Source organism: Ambystoma mexicanum, chromosome 13 (assembly GCF_040938575.1).
Source record: "Ambystoma mexicanum isolate Mex_15411 chromosome 13, UKY_AmexF1_1, whole genome shotgun sequence".
NCBI lineage: Eukaryota > Metazoa > Chordata > Amphibia > Caudata > Ambystomatidae > Ambystoma > Ambystoma mexicanum.
In genome coordinates this window covers 532,826,013-532,847,854 of record NC_090938.1, presented here as the reverse complement: position 1 = coordinate 532,847,854, position 21,842 = coordinate 532,826,013, and the positions used below count along the sequence as shown (strand labels likewise).

Below are 21,842 nucleotides of genomic sequence, written 5' to 3'. Positions count from 1 at the left end.
ACGAATCTTACTACTTTTCTTATGCTCCTTTTAAATTTGATGGAATTGTTTCCTTTTCTATGAGAAATTTTGTGTGTTTTGTGAAAGGTTTCTATTTCGAAACCATAACAAAATAAAGATGAAATAAATAAATAAAAAGTCTTTGCTTAGCCTGTACTTGTTAAGGCCACAAAAACTGTTTTGTCTGCATTAATAACCTATTCTTTGAAGGATAATTCAAAGCTTTTCTCGCCTCAAATTCAACATTTTTCATTCTAAGTAGGATTGTGAAACCAGTGGAAAAAAACGCAAAGAGGGCTGGGCAGCAGAGATGAACAAACAAAACCAGTTAATCATCTTTCTTAGGTAAAAAGAAGTGCTTAGTGTCAAAACCCTGCATTTTCACTGACTTTCCATTTTAGAAGTAATATAAAAAAATATGTATCCTTCAAAGATTAAGGTTTCAAAATAAATGAATCCATAGGCTCAAATGGGGGGAACATGAAAGCATACACTGCAAAATGCAGAATGTCCATATCATTAAAACGTCTCCGTATATTGCACACTCGTTCTTGCAAGCCCGTACAATGGGCTTTTGTAGCCAGGGATACAGTATGAGCGATCCTGGGTAAAGACCAGTCATCCTCTTTATTACTGAAGAGAGGAGATCCAAGTGCAATGGGGAAGTCCCAGAGACATTAGCTTGAGATATTTGAAGATGGAGAAAAACGTGAGAGTGTTGCCCCCTGCTTGCTGCTCCTCTATGTGCAGCGAAGCCATAGAAGAGGATGCATACAGGGGATATGCTGCCTGTCTTTGGATCAGGGTATTATCAAAGGACACTTTAGCTCAAAAAGAACAAAGACGTATAGACCTCTCTCTTTGTTACATTGATGTTTGGATAGCCCTAGGGCTTGAAGGTCCTTAGATTGTTCACCATCTTCCTGCTCTGCAGGTTTGACTCAAGATTCTGCGCATCTGCACTGATAGGAGCACAGCGATCATGGCTGTGGAGCTGTGCAGGGCAGATAACAGAATGCAATAAAAGAAAAGGTGATTGCTTTGCAGTGTGGGTTATGCCTCTGGTCCCTCCAATAGGAGTGCCCCTTAATCCCCCTAGCCCCTTGTGTTTGAAGACCAAGGCTTTAGATCAATGACGGACATCAATCTACTCAACTACTTGCATAGTTTAGTAGTTTTCATGAAGGTCTAGTACCACTTCAGTGGTATTCAACCTTGCTGACAAGTACATGAATGTTTGAAACTTTTATTTGATATTTACTGAAGAAACAAACTTTGCAGTAAATGTCAAATAAGGTGTTCACTGTGCATGACTGGGCTCTGGTTGGCAGATGTGCACCAAACATGAAGTGGGCTAATGGTGACATGCACCATTTTAAAGAGAACACTGGACAGAATTGTCATCCGCTTCCTTGGGTCAAGCGCATTTCTGTTAGGGTGAGTAGGTAAACTATGATACTTAAGCTGCAGGTCTAGCGGGAGTTTAAAGAATGTGCAAGGCCTGACAGATCAATACATCTTTAGGCATTACCTTTTGATACATTGGTTCTTAAATGGAAATTTACAGTACATGTGATTGCCAGGTATCAAAGATGGGGATATTAGACTAACGCTTTGGGTTTCCTGGACCTATAGAGAATGACGGTGGTCACCCAAAGTACTGATCTCTTTCACTACCTCTCGAGTTCTATCCTCCTCATCTTTTGAACACACAACCAGTAAAATTGACCGGATGGATTCCTGGTTCTGTGTAGAATATTGGGAATTGCCAAATACCTCTCCATCTCTGGTCTCTACTGTTTTGACGACAATGGTTCTCTTCCTTTGAGTCTCTGCCAAAAACTTGCCATCAAGACTGGTCTCTAGAGAAAAGAAAAACAAAAAGCAAAAGATAAATTGGGCCACTCTGATGACTAATTCAGGCTATTACTCACAATTGAATACCTACACAAGAATACCCTGTGATCCAGGGAACATGTCAGACCTTCTTTAGTTTATTAACGCTGCTCCTTTTGGAGTTCCAAGGCTGGAAACTCAGCTCCCTGTGTAATTTCTTTCCTGCCTGGAGTAGTTGCATCAGTGAAAGTTCCCTGTTGATAATATGGATATCACTGATGTACTGTATCTGGTTTTGTGTTGTTTTGAATATTAGTTCATTTTAAAAGTCATGTTTGGAGGATTGTTTTAAATTCCAGTTGCCCGTTTGTACTTTAAAGTTAAAGTTGCTGAGTAATCTTTCGCAGGCCTCATGCATGCTCCATCTCATCACATACAACTCCTGTTTCCACAGAGTCCGCTTCCCCGCACCATCCCATGAACCTACTTTCCTGCGCTACTACACATGAGTCCAGTTATTCCCCTACCCCCTCCTCTTTCACGTCTGTTTCTACTTCTGCCTTCTGCTTCATCTCAACCAATGCCTTTGTGTTTCTAACATGATGCCCTTTGCATTGAAAAATAATGTAATGCCACATATATATTTTGATGTGCAAAATTCTCCGCCTTGTCCACGCCCCCAGAGAGGACATCACCCCTGCCCTCCGTAGCCTCACCTGCTACCGGTCGGACGACGGCCCACTTTCAAAACCATGTGCATCACACACTGCAACATCCACAACACAGGCCAAGAATACCTTCAACAGAAAATCACCCGCTACCAACCCAACAGAAACCTGCGTTCAGACACTGCACTCCACCTTATGATCCCCATCTTCAAATTGACTAGAATAGGAGGATCCTCCTCCTTCCAAGCCCCCACTATCCAGATTTCAATGCTGCTTAACATCCGATCCATAGAGGACCACCTGGCCTTCCGCTGGGCCCTCAAGACATGGCTATTCCCCCTACAACCCTGACAAACACTGCCCTCTTGAGCTAGTCACCCACTTCAGGTAGACCGGGGGAGCAACCAACTTCTATGAAATCACTGAATGACATTAAGAATAATCTAACAATCTCCAGCAGAACACAGGAGAGAGTCCATGTCACACCTACAAAACCAAGAAGCCAGCCAGAAAACACAGGTACGTATCACAATCCATGTTGATGGCAAGGCCACCCACCCGCACACATCTGCAACCATACATCACACAACACCACTGCGGTTAGAATGCATCTATCCGCCATGACAGAATTTCAGTCTAGCTTGAAACATAATGAGGTCAACTACTCTTGCATACGCTCTCATCAACTTCAAAGCAGCCATCCGCTTCGCTATGGGTAGCCAGTAGGGACCTGGCCACCCCTACCCAACTTTGCTTTGGCCAAATTACACACACGCATTCTAAACTCCTCTGATCAATTTTCCCAATCCTTGGACTACGGTCCTCCGAGGGTGTTCAGCTACAGGGCTTTGAGGCCATACCAATGGGATAAAGGCGCTATATAAATTATAAATTATATTACATTACATGTGTGAAATTATTCAGTCAAAAAGATTGTTTGGCTGCCTTTTTGGGATGAATGATCACTTTTCACTTGGAAAGCCTGGACACAATACCCCTGCCCACTCTCCGGCTTTCATCAGTGCAAAAAGAGGTCCCAAAGGTTCTGGAATTGTACTTCCTGTTTTTTACGAGTGTAAAGAGCCTGTGAGCAAGAATACTACAGGCAAGAGCTTGGACTGACTCACATCTTCACATGCAAGAAACATTAGCTAATTTGGTGTGCCTCGACAACGCAGAGGATGGATCCCGCTTCCAAAATGCTTTGTTTGTCTTTCACCAGATGGGTTGGGCCATTTTAGGTTTTGGATCATAGGTGTCACTTTAGCAACACCTCATGAAGCAAAAATGATTAGTAATGGATAGTGGTGGATGGTAAATGCCCATAGGTACAAACTGCCTCAGTGATGAGACATTATTCCCTCTTTTGGAAAACCTCTGGCATTTTGATTTACTAAAATGTAAGCATTATATGAACCTCAGTTTCAATTGGTTGCCTTTGCTGGGAATTTACTGGAAAGAGTCCTGATACCAAAGGCTTGACAGAACAGGGTTTTTTTCTCTATTTGTTTTTTTTTTTACATGTGTGATTGTTTTGTTTTAAAGTTTAAACCATTATTAAGTGACACAATAATGTACAAACTTATTTCTGGCCTTAAGCCGTGTCATGAATTGTATTGGGGGCATTGGCTACATGACCCAAGCCCATTATTGATAAAAAATAAAGTGTCCAAGCCATTGATTACTGGCTTGGACACTTAATTGGACAGTTATTCATTTTGACTGAATAATTTCACACATTAATTACTGGGAACCAAAAGATGCCTTGTGAATAATTACTGGAAACCAAAAGAGGCCCTGGAAATAATTTTCAAAGTGGCCCCACATTACACATTTTCAGCAAGCCCAATGCTTTTACTATGAGGCTATGAAGGTGCAGAAGCCTACTGCGAAATCTCCAGAGTTCCCTATGGGCTAGTCCACCCCTGGATACTTTCGTCTGTTCTTTAACTTTTGCTTGAGGGTTGCCAAATGTATGCTTATCCCTTGCACTGGTAGCAATAATACCCAATCCTTCCTTCTGGAGTTCGGTGGCAAGAACCCTTGAACTTGCCCAGAGCTCAATGGAAATGAAAAGAGAACCTTTGTACCAGGTGCCAAAAATTGTGATGAAAGAAAAGAAGCAGTCCAAACTCATTTCTGTACTTGTGAACTTCGTTTTTTGGCATTAGAAACCAACCGTGTTATCTGGACAAATCGAAGGCTCCCTGGTCACTGTGATTACCAGAGCATCCAAACTCACCCCCTCCCACCACCCCCATAATGGTGAGGCCCCTTTCTTGGGTTGCATCTTTCATCCCTTTCACTGCTGCGTGGAGCTCTGTGATTAACTCACATTGATCGCACACATGTCTTGCAGACCAGGTGTGTCCGGAAACCAATCACTAAATGACACAGAAACGAAATTGCAACAGGTCAGCGGTGGTCGGCCTCTCCCTGCCCACCAACCCTGGCAGGCTGTGCCTTCATCCTTCCTTCATCCCCGAGCAGCAACGAGGGAAGCAAGGCTACCCAGAGTTTCAGAGGAGTGTTCACCGTGTCCACTGCTGGTCGCACCCTGACACAATTTCCGTGAAAACGTTATGGTGATTTTCTTCTTGTAACAACTTCGTCAAATATTCCACTTTCAAGTGTGTGCAACATTTCTGAAATGCCACAATAGTTACTATTTTATCCATCTGCCAATCAATTACATGAGCCTGAAAGGCAAACCCATGCTGATTTCTGGTAGGGGATGTCCAGAGTGCAAGTGACAATTAAATGAGCACCAAGCACAGGGTACATTATGCACTTAGAGAGTCAAGCATCTAACCTTTTTTTTTATCACAGACATGTTTGTCAAATCTAAAGATTTGTGGTCATTTTCAAGTTCCCGAAATGCTCTCTGATTGTATGGAAAGCAGGCTGCAATCCTCACTGGTGTTATTTGCCCTCTTCCCCTTTTTAATAGGAGCATTTAAAAAAAGTACAATGGTAGTGTTCCAGAGTGCCCATCTTGCAATGCTTACCTATCAGAAAATAATGTACATGGTCATTCTAATTTTTGATAATGGGCTTTGCTCAGTAAGAAAAGTATAATGTTCATACACGCCTCAAGAATGCACTGGACTTGACCATTAGAAATGAACACTGTAACATTTTAAAAAGAGCCAATTTACAATGTTAGTACGATAATGTTTTCTCTCTGAGGTCAGCAACAGCTGGGGAGGTTTTAGCAAACGAGCATCTGACAACATGGCTCTCAGCCTTATAGAAAGAGACAGAGACATTGAGTGACATAGGAAAGAGAGAACGAAAGAGAGTGCAGAGAGAGAGAGAGAGAGAGAGGGAGAGAGAGAGAGAGAGAGAGAGAGAGAGAGAGAGAGAGAGAGAGAGAGAGAGAGAGAGGTGGGTAGGGACCACTAGATCGACATTATGATACGTCAGGTTCAGAAAGTATGTTACTATTTTGATTAATAAATGCCACAAAATGTGAAGATTTGTGCCGCATAACTTCCATTTTCTTGCTGTAGAACTTTGTAATTAGTCCCACCATGTCCTGAAATGAAGGGCACTTAATGATGCTTCCCTTTCATGGACGCTTTCAGCAGTTTCGATCTGAACCACATGTTTCTTGGATCTGCATTGATCACTGCAATGGCTGCCTTGATCAGAACTCGACCACAGACTTTGCCACCTATGCCCACCTCCTTGGCCCTTCTCCGCTCACTCTCCCATCAGGTCCTTACCTCGGATCTGCATATTGGAGAAGGTCTGCACAGGGATGGTGATCCTGCAGAAGAAGAATATGGGAAAAAGAGGGAGCGCTGTAAGCAGGAAATAGTCGGCCACACCATATAAGCACGCCATAGCACTTCCCAGGTCTCTAAGACCTACCTCTGAATCTCAGGTTCTCTGGCATATCTACTTGCTGGACACAGGTGAAGTTAAGGTCTCTGGGTCATATCAGATATTACAACATGGGTGCCCTGCTTCCACTGATTTTTGAATTCTGGTCCCTAAGGAATGCACAGGCCCCTAACCATTATCTAGAGTTCCTAATTCATCCTATAGTACGACCTAATGCATTCAGTTATTTGTAGGTATGCAGTCAGTAGAAGGTATGACTCCAAGAACCAGAATACTTTATATGGTCACCATTAAGAGCTGGGCCACATGTTATGCATTTGCTCCTTAGAACTTGACCAGGAGCTGGACAAGCCCAACTCATCAATCAGCACCCCCTCATGAAAGAAAGCATACGCTGATATCATTGACCTGCACAACTACAACCTGTCATTACACTCCAATTTGAAGTTACAATCCGAGAGAAGCGGGTGAACGGTCAAGTGCAAACATATGTTCAGAAACATTCTCTTTCTAATTATTTTCATTCAGGCTTAAGGTCAACCAGAGGAACAGAATCCACCCTATGACATCCGCAAGGAGCTCCGAAGGTCCCCAATGTTGACCAACCGCAGTCTCGATTCTACGTGAGCCCTCTTCGGCATATGATATATCAATCCTGCTAGCTCCTCACTTGGATAAAATCATTCCTTCCTTCAAATTGGTTCATTCTAAGTCCCGATCAGTCCATGTATCAACGATCCATGGAAAACAACGCTCTGGTTCCGATATGACTCAACACTTTCACCGACTCTTTTCAATGCTTTGCAATGCTACTTGTTGACATAAGCACCAATTACTATGAAAACCTCACACTGGACTGGAACACAAATCAAGCAGTCGATGGCAGCTAGTAGCCCATGCTTCAGCTGTTCAAAAACGATATGCTATTCTAGAAGACTGTCCCCCAAAAAGCATACTTTTCAGCCGGGTAGCATCAATTGGAATCCCCTTTACCCCCATGCCCTCCCAACACAAAGTTAGGAAATTGAGGATCATTTTCAAACACGGGAACGAAGAGTGCCCACCTTCAGCTGCATCGACACAAGAAAATCCTACACCTGTTAGACTTATGGGAGAAAGTACTCCTTGTCATAGCATTGGCTTCCATAGATGTAAAGAAGGCTGCTACAACTGGTATAAATCCATGCAGCAAAACAGTGAGTCTAGAAAACCGATCAGGCCATTTTCCTCACAGATATTTCCCCATAAGGCTGCTTTCGTCGTAATGCGGCCTGTCGGGGAACTGCGCTTGTGTTTACTACGCATGGAGAAGGTGGGCTGATCGTGGCGGCGGTGCCAGGTAAGGAGGGGTTTTGGGTAGGGGTGTATGTGTATGCCTGTGTGTTTGTGTATGGGAGGTACCTGTGTGTGTATAACAGGAGCGTGTCATGGGAGCGGGGTGTCCCCGCCGAGCAGCGACTGGGCCTGGGTGGAGGGGACGGGTTTGCAGTGGTGTCCCCTGCATGGGAAACGGCCGGGAAAAGGCATGAGCAAAGGGAAAGATATTGCCTGGCAGTGGCGAAACTGGGCCTGGGCAACCAGTCTTCAATGAAATCTGCCCGTGGGGAAACATCATAGAACTTAGAAAACCCTGACCACGTTGCACCAGTAACACTCCATTAGCCCCCAGTGGGCAAAATAACATCCATGAAACCACTTTGTGTGACCCACAAAGCCTACTATTCAACTGGACCTAAACATCTAAATTAGCTACGAAATATGACCCAAAATGATGCCCTCCTTCAGCACGAACCCCGGATCTTTGAATAGAAGAAAAATGTCCCTATTAAAAATACAAGAATAAGGCTACAGTAGGCTCCTAAGGTATAAAAGAACATCTCCCCCGACCCAACAGTGCAGCAAAATCACCTGAAATTCAGGTAGGCACCAAACACTGATTGGTTCCATCAAGCCTTCTAGCAACACATGATGGTAATCAATACCTTTTACCGTCACCAGGAAGGAACCAATGATTTCCTAAGCCAATCCTTTTAACATGAACTCATTGCAGGACCTATGGTCCCACAGGCGATCTACTCAACATCTGGACTGCACACTTGCCTCCAGCTGTGAAGTTGGATGTCCCCCACCACTGTTAATACCCTCCCGTCCTCCAAGCTTGACACTCTGCAGCTGCATTAAGCTGTGTAAATGATTATATATCAATCAATACATTAGCTGTGGTTATTTGTAACTCTAGAGCTGCCTGTTCCACCAGGGAGACTCACCTGCTCTCCTCTCCCTCTAGGAGTTTGCGATAGGTGGCGATCTCGATGTCCAGAGCCAGCTTGACATTCAGAAGGTCCTGATACTCTTGCACATGCCGGGCCATCTGGTCTTTAAGGTTCCGGATGTCATCCTCAAGCCGGTTCACGGTGTCCTGGTAGTTGGAGGACTCCTGAGCAAAGCGATCTTCCATCTCTCGCATCTGCCTCTCCATCGACTCGTTCTAGGCAAGAAAAATCAGACGGTCAGTGGCTATGGTGAAACTCCACAATCACACCCACATACACACATTCTAGCCCACCAATATCTTTTGACCAAATAGGCCCATCCCCACTCTCATTAACTAAGGCCCTTCAAAAACCCAAGCGTCTGAGGCATATTTTCAATGTTCATCCTCTCCATTCCGTTCCTATACACCAACAAGAATTGCGCAGGACGCAATGCCCCACATTCGCTCTGCACTGTGGTAGGTGTGTTTTCCACCCCCAAATCTACAGGAAACCCACACTGTGCGTGGACACCCCTTAGAGCCAACATACACTGATACGCATTCTGAAGGCCGCAGGTGAATCGCCCGGGATTTACAGCATCTGATTATATATGTTGTGCAGTTACTGCACGATGAAAACCTTCACCACATGCAGCAACAAAAGGCAAGGGACCCTTTACATTTGGGGAATTCACTTTGATTGCTGCCTTGTGAGCTGAGCTGGGGCCAGTAATGGTGGGCTGCATGAAAGAACAGAACAACCCTCATTAGAGTACGTTAGTACAGACTCTGCCTGCTTCTTGCACGTGCTGGAAAGGGGGTTCTCTCCCTCTCCACAGGTATCAGAAGATGAAAAGGCATGCAGATTCCCAGCTTCGAGCGAGAAACCTTCTGCAGTGCATTTCACCTCAGGATTCCTCCATGAAAGTCTGCGGGTGGGTGCCGTTACGCCCGCAGACTTGTACTTTGCCGGTCCGGAAATCTTACAGGCACCGTTGTTTCCGTCAGTAAGCTTACCGGCACCGTTGTTTCCGGACCAGCAAAGTTGTAATGAGGCTAAGGAGGGAGAGTGGCACTAACCCATCATTCCGCCCACCTACCGTTCCTCTGAGCGCCTCTGCATCACTGTTTAGGCTCTGTAGCTGACGTCGGTACTCGTTGGCCTCTTGCTTGGCCTGCCGTAGAGCTTCATTGTTCCGAGACGCTGCGTCGGTCAACTCAGCAAACTGAAAAAACATGGCCACAATGATTACACCAGGGAAAAATCCAGGGAGGGGAAAGAGGCGAGCAAAGAGGAACAGCGCGAGAGAAGTGAATGGGAAAGGAAGTGCGATGGAAGCAGAAAACGAGAGCGAGGCAACAGCGCGTGAGAGGATGGTAGAGGTAAATGAAAGACGAGAGAGAAAGTGAAAGGGGAGAGACATTTAGGTGATGGAAAAGCAAGAGGGGGAAAGAGTGAAAGAAAAGTGTTAAGGCTAACAGGTTAAATTCTAGAGCCCATAACGACTGGAGGGAGGAGACTAGTGAGGAGAGAGGGGAGAGAACGAGATGGGACAGAGAAAAGAGAAAGAGATAACACTTGTGTATAGGCGCGTTCTAAATACCATATCATATCATATCATATCATATCATATCATATCATATGCGTGTGTGTGTGTGTGTGTGTGTGAGAGAGAGAGAGCGGGAGACCAGAGAGAGATGGGGGTTAAGGGTAAGTAGTAAGAAGAAGGGTAACGGTAGAATAGATAGACTAAAGGAAGGGGGTGGACAAGAGAAGGGTGATGGAAGAGACGGGAGAGAATGAGACCGGACAGAGAGGAGAGAGGGGAGAGAGAGTGAGCGATTATAAGGAAGAGGAAGAGGGAGGGAAGGGAGCTCATGAAAGGAATAAGGAAGAAAGTGTTGTGAGCTAATGTGGGGTGCTGAGGTGAGTGTCAGGAATGCAGGAGATAAATACAGTGGGTGGGGTGCTGGAGTGAGCTTGGGTGGATTGATAGAGTGTGCTCGCGAGAGCTAAGGTGGGAAGTTGGTGTGTGCTAGGTGGGGTTTTCCAGGGTAAGCTGGAGTTGGTGGGGTATAATGGAGGTGAGCTTGTGCTTGGAGTGGTTTGCTGGGGTAGGTTTGGGTAGGTGGGTGCAATGCTATGGTGGGAGCTATTGGAATGCTGGAGGAGGGAGTGCAGGTGGGTGGTTTGGTGTGCTGCTGCAGTGTGAGGGTGATGGGGTAAATTGGGGTGCGAGAATGTTTGAGGGGGTACCAGGGTTAGTTTCGGTGGGTGAGTGGTGTTCTGGGGTGAGCTATATATGCTTGGGTGAGGTGTGGCGGGAAGGAGATGCTGCTATGAGCTAAGATGGGGAGGTCATGGTTGTCCTGGGGGAACTAGAGTGAATTTGCTATGGTGGGCTTGGAATGCTGGGAGATGTTGGGGTGGGATGTTGAGATGCAGTGGTTCTGCAAACACTGGGGGGGATGTGAGCACTTTAGCAAAAGAGGGGGATCACTCTTGGACAGAACTCTCCTCCTCCTGCTGAACTTCCTTCCTCAAGCTCAACCTCACACACCTCACACACCTATATTCTGGTTCTTTCACAGGTACTTGCATTTTCATGATAAAACCTGTCCTGGCTGCTCATACCCAAGTGAGCTTAGAGGGGTATGCAGGTAATTAATGACACTTAGAGTCAGTTAATTTATAGAGTCAATGACGGGCAGTGCTATTGGAAGGTATCATGTCCACTGATCATTTTTTCATACATTATCTACAGGTCATGGTTGTCGAACACGCCACAGACACTGCAAAGCTTCAAGCATTGATATCATGAATGATCTTGATTGATGATTGTTCCCCTGAAGAATGTTCTCAATTATTAGAACAGAAACATGTTGGGTTGTATAGAGACCGGTAGTTTATATTAGGTGTTGTAATACTGCTCAATGCAACAGGGCCTCAACTAGTCTTATTTTTGACTAGTGCAGCGTTTTGAACAGTGTCACTTGGTGAGGTGCTGGATATTGGTATGGATTTATATTGATTTTATGTTATATTGTCGTGGCCTATTATATAAGCCAAACCATTTTCTTATGGGGTGTACAAATAAGGAAACTATGATTATTTTAATGAGTAACAAATAAAGATATATATATATTAGACGTTCACAGATTGTAGGTGATTTACATGTAGCAGTGGAGCTAGACAGTAGACCTTCTTTGCATATGCCCTTCAGTGAGGGTATCTCTTGTGTTTATATAGTAGGCCACGTATAACCAACTTCCCTACCCTAACAAGGCCAGGCCAATACTATTAATAGGGGTGTTCCTGACAGTAAAATAGCTGCCCACTTAGATGCAGTGCAGCCAATCAACACCCAGGATCTACATCTGACTATGACTCGTCGACCCTCATTATCTATAGCAATGCTTTGGGCTCTCGTGTCGGTACTCCATCTAGGTGAGCTGCTAGGAGGGAGTTTTAGAACCAGTATGGGCATAGCGTTCTGAGATGCCAACCATACTAGACCTCCTACGGTTGCACAGAGCCTAATCCAACACACATAGCAGTGTGAGTGGGAAACAAGACTTACATTAAACAGATGAGAAGCTTGTGTCACAGATGGCACACAAATCACTCCGAGACAAAGTCACAGAGCACAAAGGAGTCCCGTCCCCAGATGATGCAAGCCAGCTATGGACCTACACCTTCCGCAAGCTTGGAGAGGACATACGATGAGGGTCAGGTCTATGAACTGGTTATCCTCACTAGATCAAGGAGGGAGATGCCATGCTGCCCTCCCTTGGTCGCTACAGAGCATAGCTTTGCCGTCCGCAGTTAGCTTTGGAAGCATTTGTCACAGCATTAGTAACCTTGCGTCCTTTTGTGGCTTCTCGGGTTCCAAGTTCTAGAGGTCAACCCCCCGATTGGCACCAGAACCCCTCCTGATAAACCAAAACCTGAGCTGGGGAGGTCCAAGACCACCTGTCAGTGGGCCTGCAAAATTCAAACTATGAATGACAGCCCAATCAAGGATAGTCAGCTACGCCACATTCATGAGTTCAATTTAGGTGTATATTAGTATGTCTAGGACTGCATAACCAGTCCAAACAAGCTCTCAGGCACACAAAGTCTCCTTCCCGTGCTCTGGCTAGAGCCCATGAAGAGTACAGCCATATATGGCCATTTCCTATCCCTGCCCAGGAGGAAGATGGCCGACAAAGACAGTGAACCACAAAGATAGGGAACCACAAAGGCAGGGATTCAACAACAAGGTTAGCCATTTTGGCCAATATACTGGTGAAGTGGCTGCCTTGGGTTGCAAAAAGGCGCATAGGAGTGCACTCAGAAAGCATACAAATAATGTTTCATTGGCACCAGCCTGCTTGAGCCGCATGGAGTAAGGAAAATAATGTATCACTGGCACCAGCCTGCCTGGGCTCCATCGAGTAAGGTAAATAATGTATCATTGACACCAGCCTGCCTGGGCTACATCGAGTAAGGTAAATAATGTATCACTGACAACAGCCCGCCTGGGCTACATCGAGTAAGGTAAATAACGTATCACTGGCACCAGCCTGCCTGGGCTACATCGAGTAAGGTAAATAATGTATCACTGGCACCAGCCTGCCTGGGCTACATCGAGTAAGGTAAATAATGTATCACTGGCACCAGCCTGCCTGGGGTACATTGAGTAAGGTAAATAAGGTATCACTGGCACCAGCCTGCCTGGGCTACATCGAGTAAGATACATAACGTATCACTGGCACCAGCCTGCCAGGGCTACATTGAGTAAGGTAAATAATGTATCACTGGCACCAGCCTGCCTGGGCTACATCGAGTAAGGTAAATAATGTATCACTGGCATCACCCTGCCTGGGCTACATCGAGTAAGGTACATAACGTATCACTGGCACCAGCCTGCCTGGGCTACATCGAGTAAGGTAAATAACGTATCACTGGCACCAGCCTGCCTGGGCTACATCGAGTAAGTTACATAACGTATCACTGGCACCAGCTTGCCTGGGCTACATCGAGTAAGGTAAATAATGTATCACTGGCACCAGCCTGCCTGGGCTACATCAAGTAAGGTAAATAACATATCACTGGCACCAGCCTGCCTGGGCTACATCGAGTAAGGGAAATAATGTATCACTGGCACCAGCCTGCCCGGGCTACATCGAGTAAGGGAAATAATGTATCACTGGCACCAGCCTGCCTGGGCTTCATCGAGTAAGGGAAATAATGTATCACTGGCACCAGCCTGCCTGGGCTATATCGAGTAAGGTACATAATGTATCAATGGCACCAGCCTGCCTGGGCTACATCGAGTAAGGGAAATAATGTATCACTGGCACCAGCCCGCCTGGGCTACATCAAGTAAGGTCACTGGCACCAGCCTGCCTGGGCTACATCGAGTAAAGATGCCCTTCAAGTCCAACCAGGGAAACAAGGTTTCCCTGCAATAATATCTGAAAGGTTGGCTGTAGTACTTCACAACAGACCTCATTGAGGGAATGGGTCCCACTGCACTGGAAGTCTCAAGGACGAACCAGTGTTCCCCAAATGAAAACAGGTAAGCTAGTGATTAAAATTAACACAGACCTTGCTCACTAAAAATAGGCCAGGATCACAAAACAGTCAGCAGATATGCTGGGGGTCCCATTGAAAGTTATGGAAAGCTGCAGATAGAACAATCTTTTCTAACATTTTCCAAAAACATAAAAACAAAAATACTTGGTCGTCTCGCCCAACAGAACACACACTAAAAAGAGATTCACAGTAGGTGGCCTGGCTTCTCGCACTTTCTTAAATGTCCTAAACTTTACAACCATATTACAACCCCAGAATCCCAGAACTTATTAACTCTGCAGGACCCAATATCCCATTATCTCAACAGGACCTGCGACTGTATTAGCTCTGTGGGACTCATGAACGTATTACCTCCACAGTACCCAAGACCTTACTACCTGTGCAGGGCCCAAGAGATTCTTACCCTTTCAGGACCTAAGACCTTGTACCTTGGCAGGGAAAAAGATTTTCTTTGCTTGTAGTCTATAAAAGTAAATCCCGTCAATGTGGGAGAAGTTGGGGATGGGGCGTTTGGGGTATATAACTCCCTGAAATAACCATTTGCAGCCCGTAGAATGCCGCACCAAAACGGCCTAAACAAATGTGGCAATTTGGTATGCAGCCTTATAATGGGCGGGATCTGGACACAGAACCAAGCTTTTAATACTGCTGCAGGACCTCAGAACATATTACCTCTCCAGGATCCAGGACCTTATTAACTTTGCAGGACTCAAATGTGTATCACTTCTGCAGGTCCCAAGACCATAGGTCCTCCGGAGGACACAAGACCTAATTACCTCTGCAGCAACCAAGATCTTGTTACCTCAAGGTGATCCAAGACTTCATTCCCGCTGCAGGAACCAGGGCCGTATCTCCTCATAAGGATCAAAGACCTTACTAAGGCTGCAGGACTCACAACCTTATTACCTCTGCAGAACCAATGGCCTTATTTCCTCTGCCAAATTGAGGATCATATTCCCCCTGTAGGGAGAGAGACCTCATTACTTATGTAGGCCCAAGACCTTATTACCACCACAGGACCCATACAGCTTTATCTCTGCTTGTCCTATTAAACTTGCAGGTCCAAGAAGAGTCATAGAGGTGCTTCTGGGTGTAGGATATTAACCAGGAACTCAGAAGAAGAATTTTGGAATCCCACTTAGGTCACTGTTTTTTTGCTTTAGACCCTACGCAGTGTTCTGAACTGCCAGGAAATACATTCAGCGCTATGTAAAACTCATATACTAACAAATAAATGTAGAGGGCATATGTAGAGAAGAGAAAAATTCCAGATCCCCAACACTCTAGGTTGCAGAGTGCCCATTTGACGAATGATGTCTGGCTCAGGATTGAGCTCTTCTGTGACATTATTCAGTAGACCGCGACTAAAATTCAGGTTTTATTGGAAAAAGTGTGTGCTACTGCTGTCCATGCAGTACTGTTGAAACATGTAGTCCTCACATCCTGGGTACTTTCATGCACATGGATTTGGGATACCTCCCTGCCGCCACCAAAAGGGATCTTCGGGAAAGTTGTCATGGCTTCATCAATGACCACATGTAAATGATGCAGGGGTTGCAACTCCAGCACCTGTCAGCTGGTCCCGCTTAGGGATTTACCAAATCTTATCAATCAGCGTGTTCCTTTTTGCTCCTTTGGTCCTTTATGCCTCCCCTTTCCTTAGAACAGGGGCCTGTAAAACTTTGGCTCTCCATATGTTTTGGACTACAACTCCCATCCGCCCTAGCCAGCATTATCAATGGTGAGGATCATCAAAGCGGTAGTCCAAAACAGCAGAGGAGCTGCAGGTGTAATCCCCTGGGGTTTAAGAAGCTGCCTCACTGATCCTCATACTGGTGAATAGCACATGATCCCACAACCCGCAGACAACTGCTCAGGAGAGATTGACGCTGAAGTGGTAGATTTCCCATTAAATTCAGTCGAAAATAGAGCCTATGGGCCTGGCTCACAAAGATTTGCACTGAAGCAAATAGGGGGATCCCATGAGTATCTTATCGCTCCGCCTTCAACTTTATACCGTAGTCACAAAGCCTCACACTGGAGCAATGTGGAGATTCCTGGAACATCTCCAAGATGCCCGTGACAATATTTGTGAATCACAGCTGAACATGTGCATCTCAGAGAGGATTAAGGCACGTCCTGATTGCCTCAGGTTTTAGGCTTTGTGGATCGGGAATACAGGAGCAGGTGCAAGCCTGAAATGCTCGCCAGATGTGCTCCAGTTCAGTTCTTTTTGAAGCAGGCCCACAGTTTCATCTGAATTGTATTGGGGGTATTTGGACCCGTGGGAAGTGGAGCAGGTTGGGGTGGGGTGGGCGGGGTTAGGGGCAGGAGGTGTGTGGTTGTTGTAGCATAATACTTTATATGGGATGAGGGGGTACAATGAAATTACTTTTGGGGACATGCAAGGTTATAATACACATCAGCGTTTACGTAGCTTGATATAAATTAATAATAATAATTCTGCATTTATATAGCGCTATGAACCCTCAGGCATCTGAGCGCTGCTTATTATTATTCACGGTGTGTGGTGCTCATTTATTGATTCAAACCTGTGTCAGCGAACTCTGCACAGATGTCAAAGCGAGTGCTCTACTCACTGTTCTATCAGACTGGCATATAGATTAACAAAGATCTGGTGTTCTTGTTAAAAGGGGGTCAGCGATGTTAGGTGGGTGTTTGAAGTTGGGTTATTGATGTACAATTGTGTAATGTTTTTCCAGGTGCCCTTAGGGTGTAGACTATCCCTGAATGAAAGTGCTGTTGTCACCCTGTTGGTGTCAAGAGTTTATCCTTATCCAACTGAGAATAGACTGTTAAGTTAGTGGTTTCAACACATTACGAACAGTTACCATCTCTAGGTGTGCAAAGATATAAAATAAAAAGAGATGAACAAAAGGAAGGAAACGTGGGGAGAAAGAGAGTAAAAAAGGAGAAAAGAGTGTGCAGGAGACGCAAGGAAGGCTGGAGAGAAGAGAGTTAGGGAACGGGGCAAGAGAAACAAATGAGACGGATAGAAGGAGGGAAAGGCAGGAAAAGAACAAAGTAAAAGGTAGGCAGAGAGAGGAGGTTTAAAGGGGGCAAATGGAGATTTGGAAAGGAAACAATAGGTGCAGAGAGAAGGAGGGTGAAAGAAAGTCTGGGGAGAGAAATTATAGAAAACATAGATGATAGAAAAAAGGGCGAGTAACAAAAATGAAAAGATTGAAGGAATAAGAGGGAAGAGGTGGAAGCAAAGGAACAAGACAACATGGAATGAGCTGGAGAAGGAGGAAAGCAATGAGAGTGGAAGTGAAGATAATGAGCCAAACAACGGTCAGACGTGAAAGGGAGGAGGCGTGAGAGAGAGGGCGAGTAGAGGGAAGACTATAGAAAAGGGTAGGAGCGTGGGAGAAGAGAGGGGGAGTGGAGGTAATATAGAGAGGGGCAGTGTGCAGAGAGCTGAGAGACAACGCATGAGCCTGGAAGTCCTACACTGTGATGCCAATCACAGCATTTCTGCAATTTGCACTGGTTCCATTTTCTCAATCAACCATGTATCAAAATGTATATCATTCATGATCTGTGCTCCCAGAGGTCAGCGGGCTTTCTGGACCAGGGCTGCACCACGTAGTCCATTTCCCTACCCTGTTGGCTGGCTGTATGGGTGCTTAGTTTGTGGCAGTATTAGTTGTGATGGTGCCGATGCGGCTACAGCTGGTGGGGATGCTTATCAGACACCCTCCTCTAAACTTAAACCTATGGAAGCCAAGAAACCAGTTTGAGAGGTGATGCCTTGTTCTGGTTAGCCAGCGTCCTGTGTTTGAAAGAATATACCCTCTTACTGGGGCCTGACACCGGCACGCATCGTAGCTAGTCATCCAGTAACCACTCGAGGCAGGGGAGCATTCACGGAGAAGCTCCGGAGAACCCAGATGGCGAAGATCGGAAGGACCTTGAGTACCTTTGGCAGGATCTCTTTCAGGGTAAGGCCACTGGTGTGGTGCTCATCTCTTCTTCTGCAGTGGTAACAAAGAATCCCATCTCCTCTGACTGCCTCCTGGTCAGAAAAGAGACAGCACAGTGAAAAGGCACTGGCCTGTCTGAGAGCTGAAACCTTGGTTGCTGACTGAGCCAGAGGCCTGCAGAAGTCTCAGCAGGCTGCAAGATCAGGGGAAGCTTGGGGTGGACATCCAGGCTGTGATGTATGTGGCGATTGACAAAGTGAGCTTCTGGTCATCATCACAAGGAATTGGGAGTGATATCCCGGTAGTCTTGAAGCCAGAAAGGACTCTTAAGAAGACATCCCCAAAACAAGGCCGTTTGAAAAGTCCCGCAAAATAAGGACAACATTTCCCAGAAACCCTAAACCTCATAGAGGGTACAACGAGGTCTGTAGGGACTGCCAGAATGGGTCCTAAGAAGGGGCCCAGGTGGGTAGAGTCAAGTCAGCAACAAAATCCCAGCTGCTCACAGCCACATACAAAAAAGAGATCAAAATGGCGGCTGGCCTATTTAAAGATTTCTCTCCCAGACTGGGGCTACAAAGCATTCCTGCCAGTGAGCATGCTCAGACAGGTCACCTGACCTTTGCAGACGCACAGTCAAAAGCTATTCGGGTTAAGCCATATATAAAGGAAAGCAGCAGTGAAAGGGAGTTTTGGAGTGCACAGCTGCAATATGGGAGAGCTGGAACATTGTGAGATAAATAAGGACCAACGGAGGTGTGAGGAGCAGGCAGCAGAAAGGTGGAGTTAAAAAGAACATCTGAAGAGTGCAGCGGAGTGGAGTCAAGGAGAAGAGTTGGAGAGTGGAGGGACTTGATGGACACTCTTTTGTTTGGTAGCTGTGGGTATGAGAACTGGGAAAGCCTGCATCAAGGTAGTTAGCCACAGTGCGGCGACTACCCTGGAACAAGAGGGTGAAAAACTGGTTTTTGGTATTTTATGTTTGTGCTCTGTGAGAATTAAAGATTGAAATCACACTTCCGGAGTCCAGTTCTTTGTGTGTCCAACACAGCACCTCCATGACGACTATGAATTATGAATTATGAGTTGTATTGCATGAAATGTTAATGGCATGGTCTGCACAGGGGGTCTCATTTGAATTCAAACCCTCAACTGCACAGAGAGGACCATGTCCTTTTGCACTTGAGTGCTGACGGTCCCCTGTGTGCAATTTAACACTTTCCCCCATGGAGTGGAAAAGTAAAGAGCAAAACAAAGGCAAAATTGCCTTTATACTTTACCTTTCCACTGTTTATGTGAAGAGGTGTACATTGCCAACTGCGGGAGGTATTCACAATGTATTCCTATGGAATATGCCTGCTTTTAGCAGCTGTTAATTTCATAGGGATTCCATAGGAAGCAATTGCATTACTGCCAGCACAAAAGTACATTCTGGGGGTAATGCAGGTGGATTCGTCAGATGGAGTGTAAAAATGGCATTCATAATATACCGTCACTTTTACTGCCATTTTCACCAGTCTGCTGCACCGACAAAATGAATGCCGAAGAAATTAACGCATAGACTAACTTTTGCTCACTGCAGTGCTTTTTATGTATATCATGTCATAAATATTCCATGAAATCCCAGCTCAAAATTAGGTGGCATTTAAAAAACTGGAGATGTTTAACCACTTAGGCCCTCATTATGTGTTTGTTGGTAACAACGTGTACCAACACCTTTCCGGACCGGCAAACTCTAAGTCTGCTTGTAGGGGTTGTGACCTACCGGCTGGCCTGACCTGCTGGTAGTTCAGGCCCCTACCGGCAGACAATTGCCACTATCACAGGCACTGGTATCACCGGTGCCTGTGATTGCAGCATCCCCATCCTATAGGACTCCATGGGAACAAGGAGTTACCGGCGTCTCCGCCACCCGTACTATCCCGGTAACACTGGGATATCAGGCGGCAGAGATGGTACCGTAGTTCCCCGGTATCCCGACGGAATTACCGGCAGGATTCAGGGGAACTTATAATGAGCCCCTTAAATGCAGAGGGTATGAAGATTCATGTCCTTGCCAAAACATACCTACTGTAGTTGCGGGGCCTCACTGCTGCGCTTTTTTCAATAATTCGGTTGAAATACCAATGTTTTTATTGTTGCTACCAAATTCATAACGCTGTCCCTGTACGATGCCGCGACTGAGTGGCACCTAGACCTGGCAATTACATTGATCTGCCTACAGGTGTGGAGAAGAGGTCTGACACAAACCCCGAAGCAGACTCGGCAACTCTCATCATTTTTTCATGAGTCTCCTGAGTGTCTCTCAGTAGAGTGTGTCTCTGGGGAATGTGGTGGGGGTCAGGAGGCCTGCGGGATAGACTTATTTACATTACCCTGGAACTCTATCGTCTGAAAGGTGGCATCTGCCGAGGTATCCCCCAAATTCCTTGAAAGCCTAGCTCTGATGATTTCAGAAACCAATTTCTCTGAGCCGCCACACTGTCTAGGGGGAAATCAGAGATGATATAATAGCATCTCCATGCACTTTGCAAACCCCAAACATACCCGCTATATAAGGGGGCAAAGTGGTCTACGGCTAATCAGGGAACTCTGGCTTCATACCTGTGAAAATAATTCTGTCAATCTGGGCAAATCTCTTTTTCGTCCCGGTGTCTCAAATGTTCAAAAATGTAAAATGTAATTATGTAAAACGAAATGCATATGGTTGTGCCAGTAGTATACTCGTTATATGTTTCAACCACCCCCTCTTGAGTCTCACCCTAGTTCATGTAGTCTGGCTGCACTGGATCCTAGACACCACTCTGGTCTATGTGCAACACTTCTTGAGTGAGATGCTCCAGCTGCTGCCACTGTTCTCTGTATAGTGTCTGCTGCTCCTTGGAGCACTAGCTTCAGACTCTATCAAATCCATAGGAGACGTCTTAATATTGATGTGAGAGACTCCTTTCCACCACTTTATTGGTGCTTTGCTGTTGGTTCCATAGGTGAGAACGCATTCCGCCACCATTGCTTCGGTGAGCGGATCAGCTCAGGAAGCCGCGCTGTCAAGGTCTGACGTCTGTCGGAGTCGATCGCCTTGGAAGCTTTCTTAGAGTCTGCCCCGGAGCGCATTCAACTATGGCATCCGATGCTCAGCTTCCGAGGACTTTGACTATTGGTAGCTCCGTAGAAGATGTGGTTCCATTCAGTCCTAGAGATCTAGGACTGAATGGAATCTAGCATGTCTAAGCTCCCCGCCAAGGAGGCACTGAATCCTTGACAAATGCGAGCCAATAGGGTTCACTTTGATATAGGCTGACATGCTGTGTCCATAGAGAGGACTGACTGGCACATTCTGTTGGCTGAAAGTACTGACTGACATGCTCGTGTTTCTCCATGACGGACGTTGGTATGCTTTCATTGAGTTGAATGTGCTTGTATAATAAGAGCTTCTCCATGGATGTGCAGTGCATTGCCAGTGCGTCTGCTTTGTGTGACAAGGCCAGAACGTTGGACTTGTCAAGAGGAGATTGGAACCCCCCTTAGCTGGGGGTTTGAGGCCTACCATAGAGAAGTCCTGAGCAGTTCCATGGCAGACCGATGTGGAGGAAGTGGGCGGGGCTTATCCCATTATTTATCACATTTGCTGCTTACATCTCATCCTTGGAGGGGAAGAGAGGGCCAGGGACAGAGGCACAATGCAGGCTGCAGGAGTGGGCTAAAAG

General features: G+C 45.9%; 1 protein-coding gene across 1 annotated transcript in view; it reads right to left on the bottom strand.

Annotated features, from left to right (window-relative positions):
• Nucleotides 1-21,842, bottom strand: part of GFAP (glial fibrillary acidic protein) — a 53,774-nt gene that overhangs the window by 4,294 nt on the left and 27,638 nt on the right. Inside the window, exons 5-8 of the mRNA XM_069634242.1 lie at nucleotides 9,708-9,833; nucleotides 8,621-8,841; nucleotides 6,233-6,276; nucleotides 1,777-1,862 (exon numbers count right to left, since the gene is read on the bottom strand). Coding sequence (XP_069490343.1) covers nucleotides 1,777-1,862; nucleotides 6,233-6,276; nucleotides 8,621-8,841; nucleotides 9,708-9,833 — 477 coding nt within the window. The remainder of the gene's footprint in view (nucleotides 1-1,776; nucleotides 1,863-6,232; nucleotides 6,277-8,620; nucleotides 8,842-9,707; nucleotides 9,834-21,842) is intronic.